Below are 25,763 nucleotides of genomic sequence, written 5' to 3'. Positions count from 1 at the left end.
AAAACACTACTGTGAACTTCCTGTTTGAAGACCATTCACCATTCTGTCCCGGTTGGTTCAGTGTAGTTAGCATTTGTCGTCCTGTGGTCCCTCTTGATATTGAACTTCTTCAAAACAACCAGCCTCTTGGTATTTTGGGCAGACCCAGATTTTTTGTATTTAACTTTAAAAAATCCTCCAAATTCCACTTGTCCTGAAAGCAGCGGCCCTCAAAGTCAACTTGCTTTTTTTTATTTACAGAAAACTTTGAAATGAGCGAAAAGATGTCACAAAAGGAGCTTTTCATAGTGTTGCTTATAACTGAATGTAGCCAATTGCAATCAATAAATCATAAACACAGTTTTTAGAAAGTGCTGAGGGTCAGGTATTTTATGACTGGAGTCTGTGGGCGTAACACGCGCCGCATTTGATCCACGGGCCAGACTTTGGACATGCCCAATGTACGTCTTTGTCTTCCTCATCCGAGCTGGCATCTGGCTCCAAACTGTGCGACTGGATGGCTCCGACATTTCTCGCAATTTTTGTTGCACCGGTAATATTAGGTTGGGTGTGTGAAGGGCTGTAAGCTTGTGGGAGAGCATGTAAAAAGATGGATGATGGGGAAGGGGGCAGGCTTACTCTGTGTCACAAGTCAAAGGCCAATTTCTAATAAACTACTGCCACTCGGCAGAAACTATGTCCCAGAAAACAAAACAGATTTTTTATTTAGGCAAAAAATGACATCATCATAATCAAACGACTACTGGGACTGCTTTGTAAAAAATAGATCATAAGATGATTTAAGTGTGACTTTAAAAGCTTTTTTTAAGTACAATTTTATTTGCATATTTTTGCTCTTGTGTATCAGCCAGAACACATTTATTCATCTGTAAGGTTTTAAATATCTTAAGACATTATATGGTCCAGATCTAGCTAAGTTTTCATATTTGGTTAATAAATGCTCCGATGGGAAAACAAAACATTACTCTGTGATTATTTTTGCCTAAACTGTTTGTTGAAGGCCCTTTGGCTGCAATAACTTGAAGTAATCATTTTCTGATGATATCAGCCCCTCATAAGGAAAAGTGGCTTCATTGAAGTTTTGCAGGCATTTCTTTATACTTCTTTATAACACGGTGATTAAATCTGCCTGCCTCATTGCACCACCTTGATTTTATTCATTTTAATCCCTTCTCTTGCAGGTTTATTGGCGTGTCTGTCGTTTGTCATTAAAATGACAGGTTTTAATGGACTCACATCTGATGCTCAAGACGTCAGCCTCCAAACCAGTTTAACCCATAAACTAACTCTTACTTTTTTGAGTGCTTGATGCAATAAACTGAACTGAGTTAGGCTGAATAGTAACCCTTTTAGTTGGGCCCACATTAAATTTGCCTGTTCTTCATAGAGCCCTGAAAAGACTGCAGCTACATGAGCAATACTGCCATATTTTATTTTTTCCTTGGCCTTCCTTCCAAACACGCTATACTTGATCTCTTTTTCAAATCGTACTGCAGAGATTCCCACTCCATGTTATTACTTGGCATGCTGCCCGGAGGTATTAACGGTCACTAAAAGCCTATATTCGGCAACCCACTCACAATGTTTTATTTTCTTTAGATACAAATAGAGGAATGTACCGTTTTGGAGCAGCATGCAGTGGTCTGAATGTTCTTTTTGTTGCGTTTTCTCACATTTTCCAGAGGAGGCCCTTTTACTACATGAAAGCACGATCAGATGCAGGTTTCTGTGTTAGCAAAGAGATTGTATGACCTTTAGGCTTTATTTGTAGTCAGTGGTAGTCCTGTGGTTTAGTAAAAGAAAGTCGAAAGCCAAAGCGATGTCAAGTTTGCTTTAAAGGCAGAGACTATATCCATGCAACATTCCCATACAAGACATGGTTTCATGCCGCCATGACCTTAAAAATCTACCAAATCTGCGATGTAACTCTTGCGTTTTCAGCAGTTTTCATGATCAGAGCTCAGTTTGACCTTGGTGGGACTCTCCTAGAACATCAACACTTGTGTTTGACAGTTTTACAGATTCACCAACAAAACAGACTTTTTAACGATAATTCCAATTGTATTTGACAACCTGTATTTCATGATCATTATATTTAGTTAAATATTGTGCCAAGTGTGGCCTAAAAGTAAAAATATATCAGTATGATTAAGAGCAATTATTATGATGGTATCATTTGCATGTGTCTGCGTATAGATATACACTGTAAAATGGTAAATGGTGCATACTTATACCTTACTACCAATATACATATATATATATATATATATATATATATATATATATATATATATATATATATATATGCACTTTTTTAAATAACTTGAAATTAATCAGTTACAATTAATTACCAAGTTTTTATCAACTAAATTAACATTTTTAGATTTTGCAGCTGGTTCTGCAATTTCTTACTTTTGAAGATGCATTTATTGATGCAAGTTGAACCCCTGTACGTTGTGAGTCGCTAATTCACAAAATAGCATTTAATCCAGGACTGCAGTTGTTTTTGAATCACTTTGAAGCTTCTCTCTTCTCTTTTCAATCCAGTCTAACACAAGAATCTCAGCTGTTGGACAGGACAAGTTAAAAAAAAGAATTAACTTAAACGCAAAAAACACTGAAGAATATATTTTTTTATTTAATTGGAAATACATTTAGCTATGAAGGGGTTAATTTTATGGACATTTATATACATTTCATGTATCTCCAGTGAGCATTATTGATTTTTTTTTTTCATGATTTTTCTTTGTATGAAAATCATCACAGCATGTGTTTTTTTTCCGAGCAGCTTGTAATATTTAACTTGTGTACCTTTGTGTGTCAGAAAGCCGGAGCCGGAGGCCTACAGGGGCTACAGGGCAGAGTGATGTCAAATAAAACAGGCATATGATCTGAAAACACTGCATCGCATATCACCAGGTTAGAAACAGAGAGTCCATATGTTAGCACCAGATCAAGTGTGTGTCCACGTTCCTGCGTGGGTTCAGACACATGCTGAACAAGATTAAAAGAGTCAATAAGACTTAAAAAGTCCTTAGACATTGTATGGTCTGGACAGCACACATGTATATAAAATCTCAAACAATAAGAACTCGGTCATATTTAAGCAGGATTTCAGCCAGCAGCCCAGAGAATTCATTTAAGAAGTCCTTGTTGTATTTTGGTGGACGATAAACCACTGCACACAGCACCGGTGGAGAGCAGCCCAGTTCAAAAAGTTCAAGTTCAAAGCTGGACAAAGAGACCAGCAGAGACGGAGGGAGACATTTATATGCAGATTTATAAATGGTGGCGATTCCTCCTCCTCGGCCTGATGTGCGCGGGGAGTTGAAATAATCACAGTCCGGCGGTAAAAGTTCAGAAAACGCGCTGGACTCACCGACGTTCAGCCACGTCTCCGTCAGACAAAGGAAATCCAAGCCCTGAGAGGCGAAAAAATCCTTCAGGATGAAAGTTTTGTTTGCCAGGGACCTAGTGTTCACCAGGCCAAATCTGGCGGGGGGTGGTGGGGCCGGGGTGTTGATGGTCCGGCTGGCCCGGGGGAGCGGCCGTAAGCTCTCCAGGTTCACCCCGCGCTGCCTGGGGCGAGGAGAACAGGGACCGCGAGGCTGGAACAGCTGCTCTGAGCCGGCGACAGGTAACAGCCAGGTGCTGACAGGCTCCAATGAGCGCCGGGAAGGAAAGAGTCGATGAACCGGTCCAAAGTCATCCAACGAGGCCACCGCAGAGCGCCTCAGACAGGTCGTCAGCATCCGCTTCAGATTCGCCAGCTTACCCCCGCGTTTTCCCCGATAACGACGACGACGGCGTTTCCTCCGCTGAAACGTCACTGAGGTGCGGCACAGGTAGACAGGCACCTCGGACAGCAACGGTCCCTATGACCAGTTCACTCTCCTCTGGTCTTCTGCTCCCCCCCATGGTGCCCATGCTGTCCTCTCCAGAGCTGACCCTCAACATGGCCCTCTTTAACTCAGCAGCCAAGACGTTTCACAGTCTTATATTGTCTCAGCAGTAGCCTCACAAATTAATACTGAAAGATGACAGGATTTAAATCATGTAATTTGGTCACTGGATCAAGACAGATTAAATATACAAACTTGTATGACTTGCTGTGCACACAAAGTGGTTAAAGGCTAAATAAATAAATCAAATAATGTTATGGATATGCATTACTTTATTTATGTCAATGTGGAGGGCTTTCACTGCATGCAAACCTAATAAAACTGTCATGCACCTCAGCTGTTATTTGTGGTTAGCATTAATTAAAATCCCTTCCCTCTTCAGTCTGTCCTCTTGTCATGTTAAGTGGTTATTTTATACATGCTGCAAGTAAGCATGGTTGTCACTGGACTAACCCTTATTAGGAACTAGTAATCTGGTGAAATATTGGCATGTTAAAGCTTTTGCTAAACTAATATGGTGCAGCTCTGTGCCTCTGAGGTGTGCTGCAGTGTTTCAATTATAATCTGCTGATTTAAAGTGAGGATTGCCCACAATTATAGAGCCTTTTGAAGTTTATCTAGGTTCTACAAAACACCTTACACTTTGTTTTTCATTCACTTGTTTACATAACTTCCTGCACAGCACTTTTTGTGCTCCTTGCAGCGAATGCAGCATTTTTCTCCTCACCAGTTTAACACAGACACGCAGCTTAAAGAGTCACCATTGTAGTCAAATGTTTACTGGTTGCAAATTAAATGACACAACTTGCGCTGTGATTAGATCATAGACCATAACCAATGCACTGATAGACAGGCCCAACTTTTGCAGCCAGGTATTGTTGTTGTTGTGGATGCATTTTTGTTAAAAATTGGAAATTGAGACAATATATATAAACAGGATACACTAACAAAAGATTTTCTTGAAGTAAACCATTAGGCAGTTGCATGTCCAACTTTAAAAAGCACAATCTTTGTGAACCTGACCCTGCGATGGATTGGCGACTTGTCTAGAGTGCACTTTGAGTTTGCCCTTAAGTAGCTTGAATAGACTCCAGCATCCTCCATGACTTTACATGGGACTAAGCACGAATATATGATGAATGGGCTCAGCTAGCAACAGAAATAACTAAGTGCTTCACAAAACAATGTTGGAAACCTTTTTAGTAACATTTTTTTACCTAAATGTTTTTCTGCTCGCTTAAGATTTTTTTTTTTCCTATTAATTTTTCAGTGTTTTAGTACAGAAATTCTGAAGTGGCAAATGGGTATTAACAAATTACAAAAAGTTAAAACTGTTTTTTTTGTGCGCACTAGAAACTATCGGCACAAGAAAGTATCTGGTGAACACACCAAACTTACTAGTGACACAAGAAACTATCTGGTGTGCACAAGAAAGTATCTAATGATCACGAAAAACTAACTCGTGACACAAGGAAGTATCTGATGCACACTAGAAAATTACTAGTATCACAACAAAGTATCTGGTGTGCAAAAGAAAGTGTCACATGCGCACAAAAAACTAACTGGCGACATAAGAGGAACTAACTAGTGGCACGACAAAGTATCTGGTGTGCACAAGAAAGTATCCAGTGACATGAGGGAGTATCGGTTGCGCAGGAGACCTTTTCATTCTCCTGAAAATGACAATAGGTGAGCTTACTGACTTTTATTTTACCTCCGGACTCGCCTACAGAGACATCGCAGCTTTGCTTGTCTGGCATCACCGTTAAGTTATCTCTGATAACACTAGAACCAGTTCTTAAGTCATGCGGTTTGCTTTGGCTCAGGGGATACACCATCCTTGATCAACTGGTGCGCTGTGGATGAGTTTCTTTCTCATGCACACAAGAAACCAGTACAAATTTTTGTTTTTACTTCCATGTCCCTTTAGAGGCTCCATATCTTGGTGCCGTTTTCCAAAAATATCCCCACTATCTTCGCTTTCTGTATGATAGTGCAGACTGCCGATTTTGAACGTGTTTAGACAGTCAATGGTTTTGACTATTTAAACCAAAAGTGTCTGCAAGAGCTTGACCTACATACATTTTTAATACTTTGGGATTGTATTAAACACACAGGATGAGTGATTTTCACTACTCTAAGACCATGGTGCTAAAAATACACATTGGAAAAACAAGTGATTTTATTAACACTTTGTTATGAAAAGGAAAAAAAATTAATTCCAATTGACAAAAACACACTTCAACATATACTGCAGACAGAGTGATGACTCATTTGTGAAGCATTGCGTTATGACAAGATTTATATGCATGTATCCAGATGTGAAACAAGCTCAGCATCCAAATTTTAATCTATCCTAAATCCATTTTCATTCCTCAAAGCATCCTAAACTCTTAGAGGGGTTTGAGTGGCTGTGAGTTTCCTTGGCACCAGACGAAACTGATTAATTTCATTAGTTTAAAAAAAAAAAGTAGCTGGATCAGTCCGCTGTGAGTTACGCCATGTGGTTTGATGGAAAATGACATTCTGATTAAACAGCAAATTTGTTGCCATATTAGGGTAAAGAAACTTTGCAACATTTAGAGTCGGATTCTAGTTCAAGAAATAAAGGGCTCAAAGCTCAGACCTAATTTAAAATGTTGGCACAAGGGTGCGCCGTGCTCTGCTGCCGCAAATAAAGCTAATGGTTTTGATTGAAAGCTTCCATTTTGGTGTTGTGTTAATATTTTAGGCGTAATAATGTAACATTAAAAGCTACATTGGACACGAAGCTGTGAAAATATGTGCTTAATTTAATCTTTAGAGCTCTGTTATAAGGCAAAGCCTTCTGTCCTCTTCCTCATTTGCCCTCACCTCTGATTTCATTCAGTCATGTGACCTCTCATTCTCTCCAGCCTCCTCTGCCCTGCTCCTTCGCCCGTGCCCCCTGACTCAAAAGCCCCTTTAGGGCCAACGGGGAGAAGTGGAGCGCATAGTTCAGGCCAAAGCATAAATGTTAGCTCAAGGTCACAGTCACAGAGCTCATGCTGGCCGGGGCGATGCATAATCATGAATCAGACTCATTTGCGCGCCTCTTCACTTCACACATTCTCTGTGCTGCCTTTCTGCACTCCGACTAAACACTTTAAACACTGGCTTTCTCCGCACTGATGCATCTAACCTTGAAGGGTTAAAGCTCCAGGCAGTGAACCAGTTCCGACACCAATTTGTGCTTGATGTTCCATTATTACACCACCATACGTTGTTAGGGTTCTAGATCCGCTAACCCACATTTCCTGGGTTATCTACAAATGCAGTTTTTCAACATGAAAAGAGCGCAGAGAGGTTCTGAAAGGCTCACATATTCTCTCAGATAAATTGCTGGCATCTCATACCCAGGAGGAAGATGTTTAAATTCCAACACTTGCCTTGCTGATTTGTTCGGCATTATCCCAAGATGAAACATGGGATATAAAAAGGGCATGCTCTGCCTCCTTTGAATTCCATCTTTAATAGACTCCACGTTTGCCCCTCTATTCTTCCTCCTCTTTTAACAGTGTAGCCTTGTTCCTTTACCCACCTATTATATCCTCTTCTTTTTTTTTGCAATCTTGCACCGGCTCGGTACAGGCACATTCAAGCGCTCCCTCCACAGGGGCTTGCAGCAAAATGGTATTAAACGGCCTTGTAGAAGCCCGTCTATCCTCTAAGCTGATGTCTTGGATTCCTAGTTGCCTCTTTTCTCTGCGATCTGTCCTCTTTTCACGCCAAGCCCCACAGGTTCTGAGGTCAACCGAAAGAAAAGTCTGGAATCTCCCATTCCTCTTTAAACATGTCCTTCTTCTGCCTGTAATGGACTCTAATTGTTTCCTTATCCTCATCTCACATGTTCTCAAACACCCATTTTCCTCAATTTCATTCTGTTGCCCACATTATCCCTTGTTTGTCCAGTGGTGTAATCCCACTTCTTTCTGTGCCGTTATCCCCCCAGCACACGCAGACACGCTCTCCTCCGTGTGCTGCAGTCACTCTAATTGCTGTCTCACCGCTGCTGCTACCCAGAGGCAAAATGATTTTTTTTTCTCGCATTGAGACTTTAAGCAAATAAAAACACAGATGTTTGCAAAATTAGTTTTTTTTTTCTTCTTATCATTAATTCCTTTATTGGTGAGAAGCATGCCGGGCTGTGTATGTGTGTTTTCGGCAAGTTCAATGCCTCTCGTTGGCATGTCCTCATCTTTAGTGTGTAGTTACGTCTTACTTCCAGTTTCATAAGCGACACTTACATCTGAGGGCAGACGATTTTTCACGGCAAAGCGGCTTTTACAGGGTTTCTGTTTAGAAACGGGTTCTCCATTACAAGACGGAAAGGAAACATTTTTTGACTGGAATCTATAGAGGTTTGCTTTTTCTCCTGAGATGTCACACACATGGAAAGGCAATAAGTTTCCATCATGGCAGAAATGTTGAAATTGTGCTTTGCAAGTAAACTGTTTTTGCAATAGTTTGACATAAATGTAAAAATGTAGGAAAAGATCCACTCCAATGGAAATTGGGCTTTTTGTGTTTTTAACATGTTCTTGTGGCATTTTTGTCATGATGGAGGACATTGATAAAGAAAATTAGGATTTCTGAGTACTTGTTTATTCAAATGACTGTTATTTAAGGGCAAAAGTTCATAGTTGTTATGTAGAAAATATAATGCTCACTGCTCTGCTTCATTCATTTTTGTACGCTCCATTCATCCTCTTGGAGTCAAATCAAAGAACGGCTTCATTTCCCTCTTCTGAGCTGGATTTGGCTCAAAAATGTGCGGTTGGATGGCACCAATATCACTCGCCATTTTTGTTGCACCAGTAATATTAGCTTTAGGGTGTGAGCTACAGAAAGACAAATGCTTCAGTGGAAACAATATGACAGTATGACAGGGAAGCAGGCTTACATTGCAGCATGGAAGCCATACAACAAAAGGGAGGTCCTCCACCTTGAAAAGAGATTGTATAGGTGGTTGGCTCCACCCCTTCACAAGCCAATCCAACTACTAATCCAAATTAAACACATATCTTAAGAAACCAAAACACCAAAATGTATTTTACTTGTAACTAATTCAACAGAATAAAACAAAATTTGTCTCCCAATTAACAGAAATTTCCAAACAAAAATACAAAACAAAAAGGAAACATTTCAAATTTAAAACAGGCCTGTCAAAGGAAACCAAAAATAAGTGGGTCCACTGGACTTCCTGCATTCATGAAGTGCTCCTTAAGAACCAGGAAGTAAACAAAAGCACAGGGAACAAGTGACTACAAAAAAATAAGTAAAATTTGTTAGAACTACAGATGAACAGTGTGTGCACCCACTGACACAGTTAAAAGCAAATCCACTTTGTTAAACTCTCACACAGTGACAGACTTGTGTTCTGTTACAGAGAGAGTGTAAACAAATGGATGTCGGGAAGTAAGGCTTACTCCACACCAACGGTCACGCCTACAACTCAGATGTGATTTTCAAATAACCTACTACCGCCATGCAGGAACTGTCCCAGAAAACGACACAGGTTTTTAGATTTTAGCTAAAAACAGCATAATCATAATTTAAAGACCACTGGGAACGCTTTTACAATTGATCAAATGATGATTGGAGTGGGGTTTTAAATAGTCAACAAAGCAAAAATTATCTGCAGAGGTTAATATAACCAGCAAAATAGATTACAAGCTTGTGACATCAGAAGACTTTAAGGATATCTGTTTCCTCAGGCAAACATTACATTTTTGCTATGTAAACCCACCAGACTGAGCAACATTTCACATTTTTTGTTTGTTATTCAACAGTCATTGCATCACCAACAAAAAAATAGTAGTTTATTTGTTCCTGGTGCCAAATGTGCTCAAAGAGTCTTTTCAGCACTTTAAAGTTGAGCAATTACCCCTAAAATATTTGACTCCATTTTATGTTTTTTATTAAAGATCCTGTGCTCTGTGCTTTTATGTTAAATATAGGTATTTAATGCAGTCTAATGCACTTGAAAATATAAAAAAAATTAAAGACTCTAATTTTATAGAGTCTGATTTGTGGAGAGAAACATGTGCAGTAGGGCTGCACGATATGAGGAAAACTTGCGATATGCGATATTAGTGATCAATATTGCGATAACGATAAATTTGCGGTAAATAAACAAATAGAAAAATAAACAAAAACATCATTCCCATTTCATTGCAACAGTTTAAAAATTATACTCCAAATGACCCTCATCGACATGGGGGACAAACGTCAGGGTGGCTAACCCTGGTCCTCAAGAGCCTCAACCCTGTCTGTTTTCCAATTCTCCCTAGACTGCTCGATAATGATAACCAAAATCAGGTGTGTTCAGTCAATCAGGATGTGAAATCACTTGAGTCAGCCAATCAACAGCAAGCTGGTTAAGGAGAGCTGGAAAACAGGCAGGGTTGAGGCTCTTCAGGACCAGGGTTAACATAATAGGCCTCCATCTGATTGGTCAACAATGGGAAGGCGTCCATCTGATTGGTCAAAGCATAAAGGGATTTATTTAATTCGTTAAATGCTTCAAGCTGCTAGAAGATTGTTTTAACACATTTTGGGTTTGCGATTTATTGCGATATTCGCCGTCTTTTGCGATATGCATATTGCAGAGCTGGATATTGCGATAACGATAAATTTGCGGTATATTGTGCAGGCCTAATGTGCAGGCAAGTATTTTATTTAATGTTACGTTAATAAGGTACGAGAAATAATCTACTCTGAGCAGCTTCTGCTGCTATTTGACCTGGACTTTGTTCACTATTTTCTCCCATTTTCCAGGCCCCATCCTTGCTGACTCGTCAACTTAATTTAATTGGAGCTGTTTTTTTCTACTTCTCTCTGTCTTTTTTTATTTTTATGTTTTTTTGCTGGGAGGGTATTGGCAGTGGGGGCTGGAACCTTATATGACCATGTCTGAGGCTCGTATCTCCTTAACATGAACCAAATTGTCCTTAAAAACCCATTAAATATAACTTAGTGCACGTTTTCTGCCCTGTAGTTCATCATTATTCCACTAGGGACAGTAGAAGGTTTTTCCTGCTTTTCTTCAAAATGGCTGCCTCTGTGAAATCTCAAAAGCACTTTTGGCGGGAAAAGTTGGGCAAAATGTCATAACTTCATGGTGAGAAAAACTCATCCATTGTCATTAATTCTATTGAAAGACTACAGTACTTGCTATGTTGAAAGAATGTAAACATTACTGATAATTGTTTCTTTATAATACAGTTTCACCAATGTTAAAAAATGTATGGATCATATTTGAGACGGTGGGTAAATAAAGTCCTTTCTCCTAATGTTAATTTTTTTTTATCTTAAACTAACATTACTCTGAGCTAATCACTCAATGGATCATAATTGATACTATCAATAACTCTTAAAAAATAATATTCAATTTTCTTTTGTAGATTTTATGAAAAGGTTTTTAGGAGATCTTGATTCCAAATATGTGAATTTTGGTAAATTCTTTGATATAGTTGGCTTTACAGGGTTAAGTTTTGTTTCCCTTGATGTTCCTCATTAAGGGTTTATTTTGCTCTTCACTCATTCCATGGTTAAACCTACTTTTTGATAGTGTTGAATACAGCTGCCTCTTGTTTTCTAATTTGTTCTTCAGTCGATATTCAGCCCTATGGTATTTAGCGGCTCTCTGTCATATCCTTGTTAGTTACCATGTTTTTGTTTTTCCTGCATACGCTTGGGTTTTAGTAGGATTTTATCCCCAATCGATTTTTTATTCACCCGGCAAAGTTTGCCAGTCCATCGCAGGGCCACACACAGACAGACGGACACCCACACAACTGAGAGTCACTAATCAACCTATGAAGCATGTTTTTGATCTGTGGGAAGAAACCAGAGGACACGGATAGACTCACGCAGGAGATCGTGCAAACTCCACACAAATAAACCCAGCTGGGATAGGAACCTGGGGCCACATCGCTAACCATTACACCCTTGTGTAGCTCTCAAAAAATCCAATAAGCAAGAATTGTTGATTTTCACAACTTGTTTTTTTTTTTAATTCAATCCTTGTATCAAAGCATGGTAGGAGTGTAACACAGTTAGGAGCTACATTAGGTTAGAATGTAGCTATTCCATCTATCCATCCATCTATCTTCTTAACCTGCTATATCCCTTTCAAGGTCACAGGGTTGCCGTAGCCGCTCCCGGCTACTGTTGGGCGAAGGCTGGGTACACCCTGTAGAGTTCACCAGTCTGTCGCGTGTAACTCCACTTCATTCAACTTTGGAGTGTGAGATGAAGCCAGAATCCCTGGAGTAAACCCACGTATGTACGGGGAGAACGTGAAAACTCCACTCAAAACTGTACCAGCTGGGATTCAAAGCAGGGCCATCTCGCTCTTTGAGGCGAGAGTGCTAACCATCAAGCAGGACTCAGTTCAACGTGGAAACTGGATCGGAAATCTGAAGGTGTTCAGAGTTTCAGTAAATACGGTACAAAAAAGTCACGACTGTGATTCCAGATGTAATTTCTGAAGTATGCAACTATTATGGGGAAAAGAGGAGCATTAAAAAGGCTATTAAAAAGGTAAGTAGTAGCAGCCAGTTAACAATAATGAAAGAGAATACACAAGTGGAGGTAATGAACCATATTTTGGAATGTTTACAGTGCACAGTGAATATATGCATTATGTAAAATAGATATTTGAGGTTCAGAAATTTGCTAATTGGCTTCTTCGCTGCAACTGGCCAAAGCAAAATCAGATTAAGTTAGAAGCAGATTATACAGGCAGAACACTTTTTAAAAATTCAACATTCAAATTTGACCCATTTTCAAGTGTGAAAACGGGTAAATTTTGACCTGAACACAATATAAGGGTTAATTGAGGACAGCCAATGGTATCACAACCAGCATCTTAGCTAGATTCACGTTTTAGTTTTTTTTTTAAAGCCATCCAATAAAATTAAAGTTGGTGAGAAAGACAATAGAATTGGAAAAGCTTGGCTACATATCACCTGTTAAACACAGTAAATGGGCAGCAGCAGTAGTTTCAGTTGGCAGTTGGGAAATAAACAATTACTTTGTAGTCAGTTAACAAGAAGGCAGACACAAAGGGACACCTTAACAACATATTGGAGAAGTGCTGGCATTTTTTAGTGGAAGAAGAGGTTGAAAAAGATCTGGCTTCACCACAAAGGTGCATGCAACCGGAGGTCTGTTTTTCCAAAACAGACGCCTCTTAAATCAGCCAAGCACCTTCATTTTTCCAGACTGATCTCAGATTTGTGTCTCACCTCAGAAATAGGTGCAGACAAAGCTGCAGACAAACTCAAAGCCATAAGCGAGGCAGTACTTCTAAGGAAGGAACTACAGGCTTTTATTAGGTTGGTAAATTACGTTTTTCGCCAAACTAAAGTACATTGTTAGCAGCACTTCAGAGGCTGTTAGGGGATGGTAGTGTGGCCAGGCAGTGTGGTACGGAGCAACAGCCTGCTTTTGATAAATGTAAAGAGCTGTTAACGGGAAAATCAAGTGCCACTGCATCACGACCTCACTCTACCAGTGAGTCTTGCTTGTGACGTAACAGCTTTTGGCCTTAGAGCAGTGATTCTGCACACTTTGCCTGTGGGACAGAATGTGTCCCACTGCATATGCTTCAGGCATAACAGAAACAAAATATTCACAGATTGCAAAAGAGGCCCCAGCTCTTGTTTTTGGAATGAACAAATGTCATCAATATTCATGAGTAACTGACCACAAACCCCCTGATCACACAATTTAAGGAACACAACAAGTACCCACAATGGCGGCTGCATATATTTCAGGGGGGGGGGTACAACTTTATCACAACGCATTAGTGTTCAGAAAGGCATAAAAATGCAGCAGGGCGGCCGCTGCACAACACAGACTCTGGGACCACAGCTGCATCAGAGACGGTTAACTCACTCAACACCTGAAACAAGCTCTCCTAAATGCTAAACAAATAGCAAACGCTGCCCGAACAGACTGTGGGATCTCCAGGGCACTTAAGTTGCTCATAGAAGAATGGCCAAGCAGAGTGGAAGAAATTCTGAAAGCATCCGTCATGCAAGCACAACTGTGTATTGAGGGGTACTCAAGAGGTACCAGGTGGGCTCCTGGTTATTTTTAAAGAAGATGCATTCAGGACATCCACGTGAAAGAACAAAAAAAGCCATTGTTTGGCCGGAACTAGGAGGAAAAGTTTGTAAAAGATGTAAGACTTGTTAAACAAAATATTCCCAAGTGTCTTTACATTAATGAAAGTTTAATAGAGGCGGAATTGACTCCAATTCCAACTGAAATCGATTTTTTATGAACAGTTTCTGGTGGTAGTAAATATATTTTCTACGTAGTTGAAGGTTTTCTCAATGTCTGGGATTACCACACACAATTGCCATCCTAATGAGATTGTTCTTTGCCTACAGTCACATCGTCACAGATGATACCACCTCATTGATGACCACTTGGATCCCAGGCTTTCATTAAAAAAACTTTGTCCTGCATTCCGGCTGTGAGGTGGGATCATTTTCAGCTGATCAGTTTCTCCGATGCTGAACTTCAACTGCTGAATTACTAAAAGAGGAAACGCACAGGCTATTTATTTGCGACTATTTGTAGAGTACAACTGGAAGATGACCAAAGTGCATTTCCTGGTGTTGTTGCTCATCAAACAAACCCAAAATTGTACAGGCTCAGAAGCTCTGACATTGAGGCACTCTACAGAAGATCATCTTAGGCGTTAGTCACAGCTGGCCTTATGGATAAATAAAGGCTGTACAGAGGCAAAAAATAGGCAAGCTCCGATAGGGTTGTTTCAGGAAAGGCATCATACGTAAAATTTTTGCCAAACCAAATATGGTAATCAGACCTATGATTTCCATACCAGATCAGTGGAGTAGCTGGTGTTAGATGGAGGAAGCTGAAGATGCTGTGGGTGACAGGTCCTAGTGAACACTTAAAGCATTAAGGTAAGTAAGGGTGAAGTAGGTGAGATGATTTATCATTTTTTCAACCCCCCCAAAACCCTGCACACTGCACAAAGAGCTCACCAGTGCTGTTCAAGTAATGAGTGGGTGCTCCCTAACTTTTGGAAATTAGACAGAGTGTAGTTTGTGTCAGCCATTAACGTATCACCTGCACACCCCTGTATGCAGCATTTGAACGAGCGTGGTGTAGGGGGCACCATGCGACAGCATCACCCATATGTCACAACTAACTTACATTAGCCTTAAAAATTATTCTTGATACTCTAATCCCATGCTCGACAATGGTATGTTCCATTCTCATGACATCCCTTGAGGTGGTCGAATAAGCTTTAAGGGAACTGCAAGACACCTACGCATCCCTGAAGATAATGCCGCTTCAATTTACGACCTTCCACGGGCATGACAATCCAAAGACCCACAGCACCTGTATGGCTCATATAGTAGAGCCAGCTGAGACTCAAAGTTTGGGTAAAAACAAAAAAATAATTAAAGCTTGACATATTTTTAAAGCTCCAAAACTACAATTAAAGGGTTTTCTCTATCTAAGAGCCCTGCAGATATTTTTTCTTATGTATTCCAGGGACAAACCTATGTGATGGAACGACATTAAAATTTTAAGATAAACTATAATTTCATACTTAGGCGGTTGACATACATTGCTTTTTTTTTTTAATTTGCATTTAGGCCTTCATTTGAATCCATGTGAATAGCAATGACCTTTGAAGTAGCACAGGTGCACGAACAGTACAAACCCATTGAAGAGCTACAGCAACTAAAACCTTGCCAGACATTGAAAGCGTTCAAAGTTACTATTATAAGAATCTATTATGATTTACTATAGCTTTGAAATTCATATTCTATCGATGGAAAAGAAAACTGCAGTTAAATACTGACTGACTCATCATCGGTTTTACCTAACGAGAATTTTGTAGCAAAAATCCAAAAGCAGCTTTGCATGCTTTTTCTCAAGCAAAAAAAAAACAAAAAAAAAAAACGCTGTCCTTGCATCTCTCTTGCAATTTCCTACAAGCTTTTTACAATACGTGTGCATGTCGTACCCACAGGGTGTGCAAAGAGGCCCAAGAGTTATCAATAACACAACGGTCAGTAACTGGGTTATTGATTTATCTACAAAGGCCCTCAGGCAGGAGGCATCTTTTAACTGAATTTTGCAGGGCTGACTCTGAGCACAGAGTGTCAATAAATAACTCGGTATAGTGCTCCAACCAGGTTCAATTAATTGACGAGACTCTGAAACAAATGTAAAAATTAGCTTACGGCTTTAATGCCTTGATGTCTACATGCTATGTTTTCATGCTATGTTGTGTTCTTGCTTCAGATATTAATGTCATTTATGTAATCCAGGCATTTTACAGCATATATTATGCATGCACATTTTAATGTAAATGATATGCTGATGATTAACATAGCCTCCGTCCTTTTTGCACTGAAAGGGTGGATAGGAGAGGCGTACTCATGCCAGGTACACTTAAGTTGTTAAAAAAGATGAGGCGGGGTAAGATGGAATTTCCTTACTAAAGAAATGAACGTGTTATGTTTATTCCCCACATAGGATTTTAGGAAGTTTGCATTTCAAGAAAAAAGTAAGGAAAGAAGAAAAGCTAATCAGAAAAGGGGTGTTATTTTTTTTTTCTTTTAATCCCAGCTCTGCTGAGGCGCCTTTTCTCCTCAAGAAAAATCTGTTTCTTTTACTCTGCCTCTGCAATCACTTCAAACCCCATTACAGACCTTCTGACAGCATCAATTAAATTCACAATTATTATGTGGCATGGAGGAAAATATAATGACACGGCATCACGTAATCGTGCTCATGTGTGATTATGTGCACGTGTCTATGTAAGAGGGAAAGAGATAAGGAGAGAGAGCTGAACGAGAGCAGAAAGCAGACCATTCACTTCTACAGGAAAAAAAAAAAAGATTTGGTTCTTTCTGGCAGCTGTTGTGATCTTCAAAAGCTTCATGAAAAAACAAAACCTCAAATCCACCACAAGTCAGGGGAAAAATTAAGATAATTTAAGGTCTTTCTCAGCTACACAAAAAGTGCTGCAGGTGAATTATGAACTCTTTCTTTGAACCCTCACTGCATTAATTATACTTGTTAAAATGAAACACTTTTACCCTAATGAACAAAGGAAACAAATGTTTGCTTAGTGTGTCGAGAGAAAAACAGCTGCTTAAAGGCCCGTACACACGAATATTCGCCAGGCGTTATTCGCCAGCGTTTTTCGCCACGTTTTTTGTGTTCACACCCAGGCGATTTTCGTTGACGATGAGTGGAGTGAACATGCAATTTCATTCCCTGACATTAGATGGCGCTTAATGTAAAACAGAAATACTCCTGTACACAAGGTGGCGCTGCGCAACGTTACGCTTCTTAAAGTCGCTTTTCACTCAGAAGAAGAGAGCAAGTATTTACACGCTTGTCAGAATCAAACAAAGAAAACATGAATATTTCAAGCACCAGTAGCTCCAACTGGTGCTTGGTTCAGGGATATTTTAGAATGTCCGTCATTATTGCTTCGCGGCTGTGTAGACGCTACTTGGCGTCTATCTTCTTCGCTGGTATGTGTGCTCAGCAAGGCAGTTTTGTGTTTGAGCGCCCCCAAGTTGTGTTTTACTGTAACTTCAGAAGCTCCAGACACGTGAGCAAAAGCGCCATTCTCATTGGTCGAGTAGATTTCGACGCGACGCGTCGAAAAAAAAAAAACGAACCCGAGGCGTTTTGTTTTTTGACGCTTTAACGCGTGGCGTTTTTTCGCGTCGGTGTGCACACTCTCGTTGGTGCCCTTTGTTTAGTCACGAGGCGTTAAACGTCGGCGAAAATCGCCGGCGAAATTCGTCCCGGTGTGAACAGGCCTTTAGCTGTTGTTGTTTTTTTCCCCGCTAACTCATCAATAATCTATTACTCATGATTGTGATGTATCCTAAAGTTTTAATAAATAATAGAAAAAAAATGTACCACATGTTTTTAGCAAAAGGATGGCTTAGTTGGCTGCATGTAGGACTGGCACATGGGAAACCAGGATTCAGCTCCCAGGGGCGCCATGAACTTCATCCAGTGTGGGTCTTTGGGGAAGACCCTTTACACTACTGCCTAACTATGTAGTCACAATGGGGCCTTGGTCTAGGTCTCCCTGTGCCGGCCCCCAGTCCGGTTAAAATATAAGGTCGTGTCAGGAAGGGCATCCGGTGTAAAAATCTCTGCCAAACCACCGGATTTACTGTGGCGACCCCTGAAGGGATCTGCCAAAAGGTGAACAACAAATGTTAGAATGTATTCAAAAAAACTAGTAAAAAGTGAGGCTCAATTATCAAAACAGAAAGGACGGAAAAAGGAAAAAGTCACAAGAAATCTTTATATTGGTCACCGGCGGGAGCCGTCCCCGGAGTTCTAGCCACACTTCCTGCATGCCGCACACGTGACACTTGTTCATTCAAGCAACCATACCATACTTAAGCACTGGACTGAGCTGAGTTCAGTGTGCAATATTGTTTGTGCTATTCTGCCTTCTTTACCGAGCGTTATATCTGGACCTGATACTCTGATTTCCTGACCCTGACTCTGTTTGCCTGCCGCCTGCCCTGACGCTCGCGTGGACTCTGAAAGTAATTTTTTATTAAGAAGAAAAAAAGAAAAACTGGGCTAGAGTGCAAAAGGTGGAGAATGTCCAACAACTATTTTTAAACTAAAATATGCCCAATCACATCTGTTTTTATAATTAAGTGCTTGATAACTGGATAACTATAGTTCACTACCTTATAGCTCCTTACTGGTTTTTCACTGATTGAGCAAACTTTACTGTACTTTGTGTTAGGATTCAAATATGCACAGACCCAATGTGCAGCCTCTCTCAAAATCAGCAGTTTTTCCCACTGGACATGTTATGGAAGTGCTGCAGCTCTCAGTGCTGTCTGTTTGGCAAGATTCACGGGATCACTCGTTACCCGCAGGGTAACATGGAGTCTGCAAGGGATGTGTGTATTTTTAAAAATCAATCAGAGGGCCAGATATTTTGCATGTTTCTTAATCTTGTTTGTAAAAGGACTGCAAGTTAGTTTCAGCATCAAAATAGAATCCACATCTGCCCCGCTTTTTCCCCCAGAAACTAGGATAGAGATACTTTCTTTAAGATATATAAAATCAATTTCAAAGGCTCTTTTTCCCTAATTGTGTCATAACCTCGTGCTTTATGTCTGCACCCTCGTGACTTTTGTTTTTACCTTTACCTTAACGAAGCCTTTCCAAAAAACAAAAGTAATTCCAAGAACTTAAAATGAAATATTGAAAAACGAATCACAAAGGGGAACCAGAAAAGGTAGATACTATAGACACATTCTATAAAATTGATGGACAAACGTCATCATCCAATCAGAGATGTGCCATGGTACCTACGTTTTTCCCGTTCATTTTTCTGCTTAATTTTTTAAAATTTCATTTTGATTTCTGGAAATTTATCCAAAAAACAAAATGTTTTAGAATTGTGTTTTGTTTTCAAGGAATTTTGTTTTGATTTCTAAAATGTAATGTAATTTTCTATATGATCTTTAACCCTTGTGCTATCTTAGATGACCCCACCCTTACATTGACGTGTTCTTCCTACCATGACAAAAGTGGATAAAGGTGGAAAGATTTCATGTAATCCATGGACACCAGTGAAGATCATAAATCATTGAAGAAAAAAGGTTCAGAGCACTGTCTAGTGGGTCTAGATGACCCAACTCCCAATGTTAACATGCCTAGGATAGCACAAGGGTTAAAAATGTTTTTGCATGAAGTGATTGAAGTTAGTGTTATGTAAAATCTTTAAAACTTTTAAAGATGTAATTCTCTGCATCCTGTTGAACTCCCATTTACAAGTGGTCACTATAGCTTGCAGCTTTAGCTGTGATTCCTTTTGACATCCCGATTCAAACCCATCAAAGACAGCATTTCTGATTTTGGAAAAAACATGTTGAGAGAGATGGACAGCTGTAGTTCTGGTTGGCTGTACCTGTATTGTCTAGCTTTGGATCAGGCTGTGAGGGGCTCCTCCGCCCTGAATGCTGGAGTCAATTTCTGCCCCCCACCCTCTCTGTAGCCCTCTGCATTAGAACTCAATCAGCTCCCTGAAACAGAACAACACAAAGCAGTACGTCCCCATTGATCTCTCTACCTATAGTGCCTACACTAGAGCAAAGCAGAGGATTAAAAATTCATAAGCGTATTAAGGACTATAAGAGCATTATTCGTGTGTGTGCTGTGACTGTCTAATACGGTTTGGTACCAATCATTCCTTACCCAGAACACGCACAAATACACAGTCACTGCAGTGGCCTGGGTGCTCTCCAAGTGTCAACACTATCATATGGCCCCGTGTGTGGTTTGGCACTATTCCCTTGTTGAGTCCTATACAATGTTCTGGCATGAACACCTGCTTGACACAGCAGATTGGCACTAATCGCTTAACACACAGAGCCATCTGTAAGCCAGACCACTGGCTCCTCCATCTTCGCCAATCCCACTAACAGTACTTTACTGCGTTCTGCTCCGACTTCATCAGTCAAAGTGTGAAGGCAAATGAGCCAAATTAAATGTTGGCTCAACACGCTGAGAGGCTGCACAGCAATCCTGTGAGGCCCTGTCCATCTGTGTGCACCTGGATATTAAAGCCTAAACCCCAATTTGACATTATTTTATGGATCAAGCGATATCCAGCTGAGCCGAAGCCCTTAAGGAGAAGATTGACCTCCAGCACACAAGCAAGCACAAACCAACTTCTCTCCCAGTGGGCTTCAACAGCTTGAAGCAGACACATCGGAGTCGCTCTTTGTTCAGCACGTCGACTACGCACGTAAATTTGTCATCAATTTGTTTGTAGAAGAACCAAGACCGTTGGTGCAACACGGTGGATCTAAGATACATTTCTTCTGGTCATCAGGACCTTCTCCACAGTCATCAAATTTTGACCTCTTTAAGTCCCACTTAAATCATATTTTGATCTATTGTAAAACCTGAGGTCTTTTAATTATAATTATGCCGTTTATAAGCAAAAATAAAATAAAATAAACTTTATTTTTTAGGAAATAGTTTCTACAGAGCAGCAGGAAAGAAAGTTACATCTGAGTCATGGGCAGAACTTCCCTTATTTCCCATCATAACTTTTTTTAGATGATGTCCCGTTAGCTTAAAGCCTCTCATACCCCCAACCTCACATTACTTGTGCAACTAAAATATTTTGAGTTAGGGGCCACCAGTAGAAGATGTACATGGATCTATTTGTCTGCAAGCAAATGCATCACAATGGAGCGGAGCAGGGAGCTTGTGGCTTGCCGACTGTAGCACTTACGCCACCGTTTCAAGCTTTTTCAAATGTGCCTGTTCCTAATTCACAACGATGTGAATAAAAAATACTCAGTAATGCCATTTTAATTGTAATTTTCTAAAATTTATTAAGAAAATGTCACAAGGGCATGGTAAAAAAAATCTTTTTCATTGGTGTAGGTCTCTAAAACCTGGCCTTATTGATAAGGGCAGACGTTGTCATGTTACTGCTTAGGCGGCTAAACCGGCACCAACTTCGACAGTGGCTGCAAAGGAAAGCAATATATGTGCTAATTGTCATGATGGGTTAAATAAAGCATCAGTTCAGAGAGAAAGTTCCCATCTTACAGCTTGTTTTTGTCCAGATAGTGAAGCTAAAGTTTGTTTTAAAGAAGCCAGCGCAGTGATATCGAACATTTATGCTATGTGATCGCAACTTCTTTTTTAGGTGTGCATTATCACTGTGGACAATCACTTTTTAATCCTCACCCAGCAGCCAATCAGAATCGAGGATTCACCTGGACCATGGTATAAATGCATGAAAATCACATTTCGGATTATATAACCACAGTAGCTAATTGCGTTTATATGTGGCCCTATGACTACGTGTGTAATGGGTTTGCTCACATTCTAGCTCAAGTCTTAAGAAGGAACATACCAAGCAAAGTGTAGCCACGCCCACAAAATGATCCTAATAAATTCAAAAGCAGCACAAGACTGCAGAAATGAAAGTTGTGCTGCAGAAGAATTCCGTGGTAAATGCTGCCAAACCAGGTTTAAATCAGTCTGAAAGATATATCATAAACAGGACCTTTCAGTCCAAGAGGCAGGAGAACTGACAGGTCTGACCTACAGGAAAATGAAAAAAGGCTTGAATCAGTCTGGCTTTCTGCCTTTAGGGAGGATCGATGCATGGAGGAAAAAGCAATGCTATTAATTCTACTGAATACGTCCATTCCCATTGGTGGGTGCAGATTGGTAGTGATCATGACTAGCCTCTTGGGCAAACAAGATCTGGTACTTTCGCTACGCCTCAGTAGACAATTGATTCATTGACTTTTTTACGACTACCATGAAAGGACCACAGGAATGTAAATCAATTTCAATTGCAGGCTTAGGAAAATGGACAAAAACTTTTACAGCGTTTGAAAATGCAAATAAAAAAAAGTTTCATCATTTTACTCACCCGTCCAATGAGCACAGGTTCCGGCCCGGCGTACTCCTCAATCACAAAGAACTGGTTCCAGATCCAGCTCCTCCTGCTGCGAGAACGCGAGCCCTTCCCCCCCATACGGCTGCGTGCCTCCTCTTCGGGCTCTGCCTCCTCAAACACAAGGCTGTTTTCATTTTCTGGATCAACAGTTTGGATCTCAGAATCTTCTGCAGCGTGACTCCATTCAGGGGCAGGCTGGAGCCGCAGGACATGGCTGCTGTTGACAAGTTTGTTGTCTTCATCTGTCGGGTACTGGGCCGTGCTGAATTCTGTCTCGGCAGCGCGAGCTGATTCTGTTAATGGGTCTCTACGGGAATCTGCTGCTCTGTCCCCCACTTTCACTCCCAGAGTTTGCATTGTCAGCACAGGAGGAGGAGAATCGTTTTTCGCTGAAGGGACGTGCGCTGAAAGACGTTTTGTCGATGGAGACGGCTCCTCTGCTTGGCTCGTGGTTTCTTTCTCGGGGCTTAGGTTCACCTCGCTCTGAGGCGTTGACAGGAAATGGACAAGATGTTTACTCTTGTTATCACCACTGTTTGAAGCCTGAGCGCCCAAGTCATCTTGCCCTTTACTCAAAGCTGGCTTGACTTCTTTTGGAGGATTAATATGAGTATCGACCAGTGGGTATCGATTAGGATCTGGACTGGTGACAGGGCTTGCATTAGGAAATGCAGTCTGATTATCAGTTACGGTCTGAAGCTGAGTGACAGCCATGTCTTGTCTCTGCATTTTCTGAGCCTCTAAATGACCATGATTAACGTCAATTAAATCCCTCTTTCTGCTCCGGCTGCCCTTGCTTGGAAAAGCCAGACCAGGAACAGACATTTGGGAATTGACGATCCGAACTAGGTTCTCTTTAGAGAGAAGCTTAAGAACTCCGTAGCTACCTGTGAGGTTCAGCTTCCGATTTGAGTCCACACTGAATCCCTTGCCGGGCGTTCCTGTAGAACGGGTGTTTAAGTCAGATCTGCCTCTGGATCTCGCTCCTGATCTGACTTTGGTTTTATTGGAGTGTAGGTCCGGCTTGTGATGGACCATGAACATTTTGTCCGGCCTTCCTGCCTTGCAACACTCGACACCCTTAGTGTTGTTTTTAACTTTCTTCAAATCCTGATTTAAGCGCTTGTTATTGGCTAAAATGAATGTGGTCACGTCTTTGGTGACAGACTCAACCTCCCGTTTGGGCTTGAACAATTGCCTCCCCTTGTTATCCGCTGACGCAGGATGATTCTGCAGATTTCTTGAGTAAGAAAAAGATCTAGTGTCACCCATCTGCTCGTGACTAATCGTGTTTCTAAGAGTCACCATGGGCATTGCATTGACATCCATGCTTGCATCCCATTGGTCTGCGGATCTGCTGTCCCCCAGCTTCGCCATGTGCAGTCCACCCACTCCTCTCCTGCGTACAGTCTTACTGGCGGATGCATCTTGCAGAAGCACATCCCACACGCACAGGAACACCAACAAAAGCCGATTTCTTGCAATCATGTTGTCTCGTGGCCAGACGTCCTAATTTGAACAATACTTGATAGTAGGCAGGCCTTGTTTTCTGGTTGTCTTCATTCTCCTCTGTGTTTTTTACGTGCCTCCTCTCACTCTCCCGTCTTCTGCCCTTCACACTAAGTTGGAGGAGATGTGCCAATCACTCTTTCCCCCCCCACACCATCTAATATCGTCCTCTCTAAGAAAGTCTCGCTCCTTTATTTGCACTCCTCTTGTGAAGCGTCTCATTCAGTTTTCCACGGAGAGTTGAACACCCTGAGAGAAAAGATAAGGATAATTAAGCCAAAACTTTAATCATTGTGCTGCATTAATTAAAAACAGCTGCAAAGACAGGTAGGAGAACTCACAGAGAAGCAGGATAGACCTTTTATTAGGGCCATGCCACATTTTTAGAGGCAGACAAAAGACATTTAAGCAACCATTTTAACCTTTCTAATGATATACATCTCCATGAAAGGCAGAGACAAAGCTAAGAAAGTGCTCTGAGCTTTGATTAATGGTAATAAGTGTCAAGCATTCTGACAGCAGTGTTAAAGAAAGGACCAACTAGGACACGTAGCAATGCATCTTCATTTCACTTTGATGTGTGATTAATTAGCGGGATTGAAACTTTCCTTTGATCAGTCCTTATAATGTCAATTCTGATGCAAGTCGCGGACGCAGATTCACTTTGTAGCCTGGGGCCGTCTAAAAGGTTCCTAGACCCACGCGCACGCGAGACATGCTTTCAGCAATTCCGCCATGCGTTCGAGCCGCAAATGAGAATCCCACGCCAAATCAAAATGTCAGATATCAATCAGTGTGCTTGTTTTAAGATAAGAGCAGACACCCTTCACTGGTGTTCAGCAATGCCAGCCTACGCATCTGACAAGTCAATAAAGTGACTATTTGCCAGATCGCATTAACACACCGACCTTTTCATTGCTGTTATGCGTTCGGAGACAGATAAGCACAAGGAAGTAGAAAATTTACCGTTTTAGTGTTATTAACTTTAAAAAAACAGCCCTAATTTATCTCAATAAGGAATTAATAATCTCTAAAAGTTTTTTTTTAGGTAGACAACACCAGTAGAAAAAATAAAGATTTCCTTGGGCAAGACGTTATTGCTTAACTATGTAGCCACATGGGGACCTCAGTGTGGGTCTCCCTGTGACAGTCCCCAGCCAAGATAAAATACAAAGTTGTGTCAGGAAGGGCCTCCTGCGTGAAATTCTCTACTAAACCACCTGTGCGAATCAGTGAGAGCTGGTTTGCCTTGGTGGAAGGGGAACAACAACACGTTAAAAAAATGTACTGGAACCAATTGTCTTAATTAAGGCTAGACATATGTGTTTCTTTCGTTAGTCACTTCTTTTTGTGTGCAGATGTCCGTTGAGGGTTTCAGCCAACGGGTCTTAACATTAATTTGGTTAGGAGCTGTTGAGAATTACACAGTTTACGTATATTTAAGGTATTTTATACGCAGTTTTTACAGACATCAATTGTACGTGATTTTTGCAAGATGCATATGCAATTTTGCGGCTTAATACAACCGTTCCACACACTTTCCACGTCTAACAGAGTTTTCACGCATGTACCACCGTGGTACAACTTTTTTTTTGCTTAAGCAATGCACATATCGCATTAATATTATGCAATTGACACATGAATCACTAATAAATTGCATATGAACAGAGCAATAATCATGCACAGTTCATGATCTACGTGGATCTACGTGTTCTTTCCGTGGTTTATTCATACTACGTCCGTGGTTTTAACGGTGTTCATTTGTGATACATCTGTTAAAAAGTCCACAACTTTTTCACTTTTTCCACATATATTCATGTATGTCCAATTTT

The 25,763-nt window shown here is 40.7% G+C and overlaps 1 protein-coding gene across 3 annotated transcripts in view; it reads right to left on the bottom strand.

Moving 5' to 3' along the window:
* cdh24b (cadherin 24, type 2b) overlaps nucleotides 1-25,763 on the bottom strand; it is a 255,290-nt gene that overhangs the window by 135,630 nt on the left and 93,897 nt on the right. For all 3 annotated transcript variants that reach the window (XM_078935508.1, XM_011486562.4, XM_020710942.3), the window contains one exon: nucleotides 22,396-24,180. In XM_078935508.1, the coding sequence (XP_078791634.1) occupies nucleotides 22,396-23,910 (1,515 nt within the window). In that variant the 5' untranslated portion in view covers nucleotides 23,911-24,180. The remainder of the gene's footprint in view (nucleotides 1-22,395; nucleotides 24,181-25,763) is intronic.

This window comes from Oryzias latipes, chromosome 17 (genome assembly GCF_053564925.1).
Source record: "Oryzias latipes strain Hd-rR chromosome 17, Olatipes_Hd-rR_3.1".
Taxonomy (NCBI): Eukaryota; Metazoa; Chordata; class Actinopteri; order Beloniformes; family Adrianichthyidae; genus Oryzias; species Oryzias latipes.
Note: the sequence above shows the minus strand (reverse complement) of the source record. Positions and strands in the feature narration are given on the sequence as shown.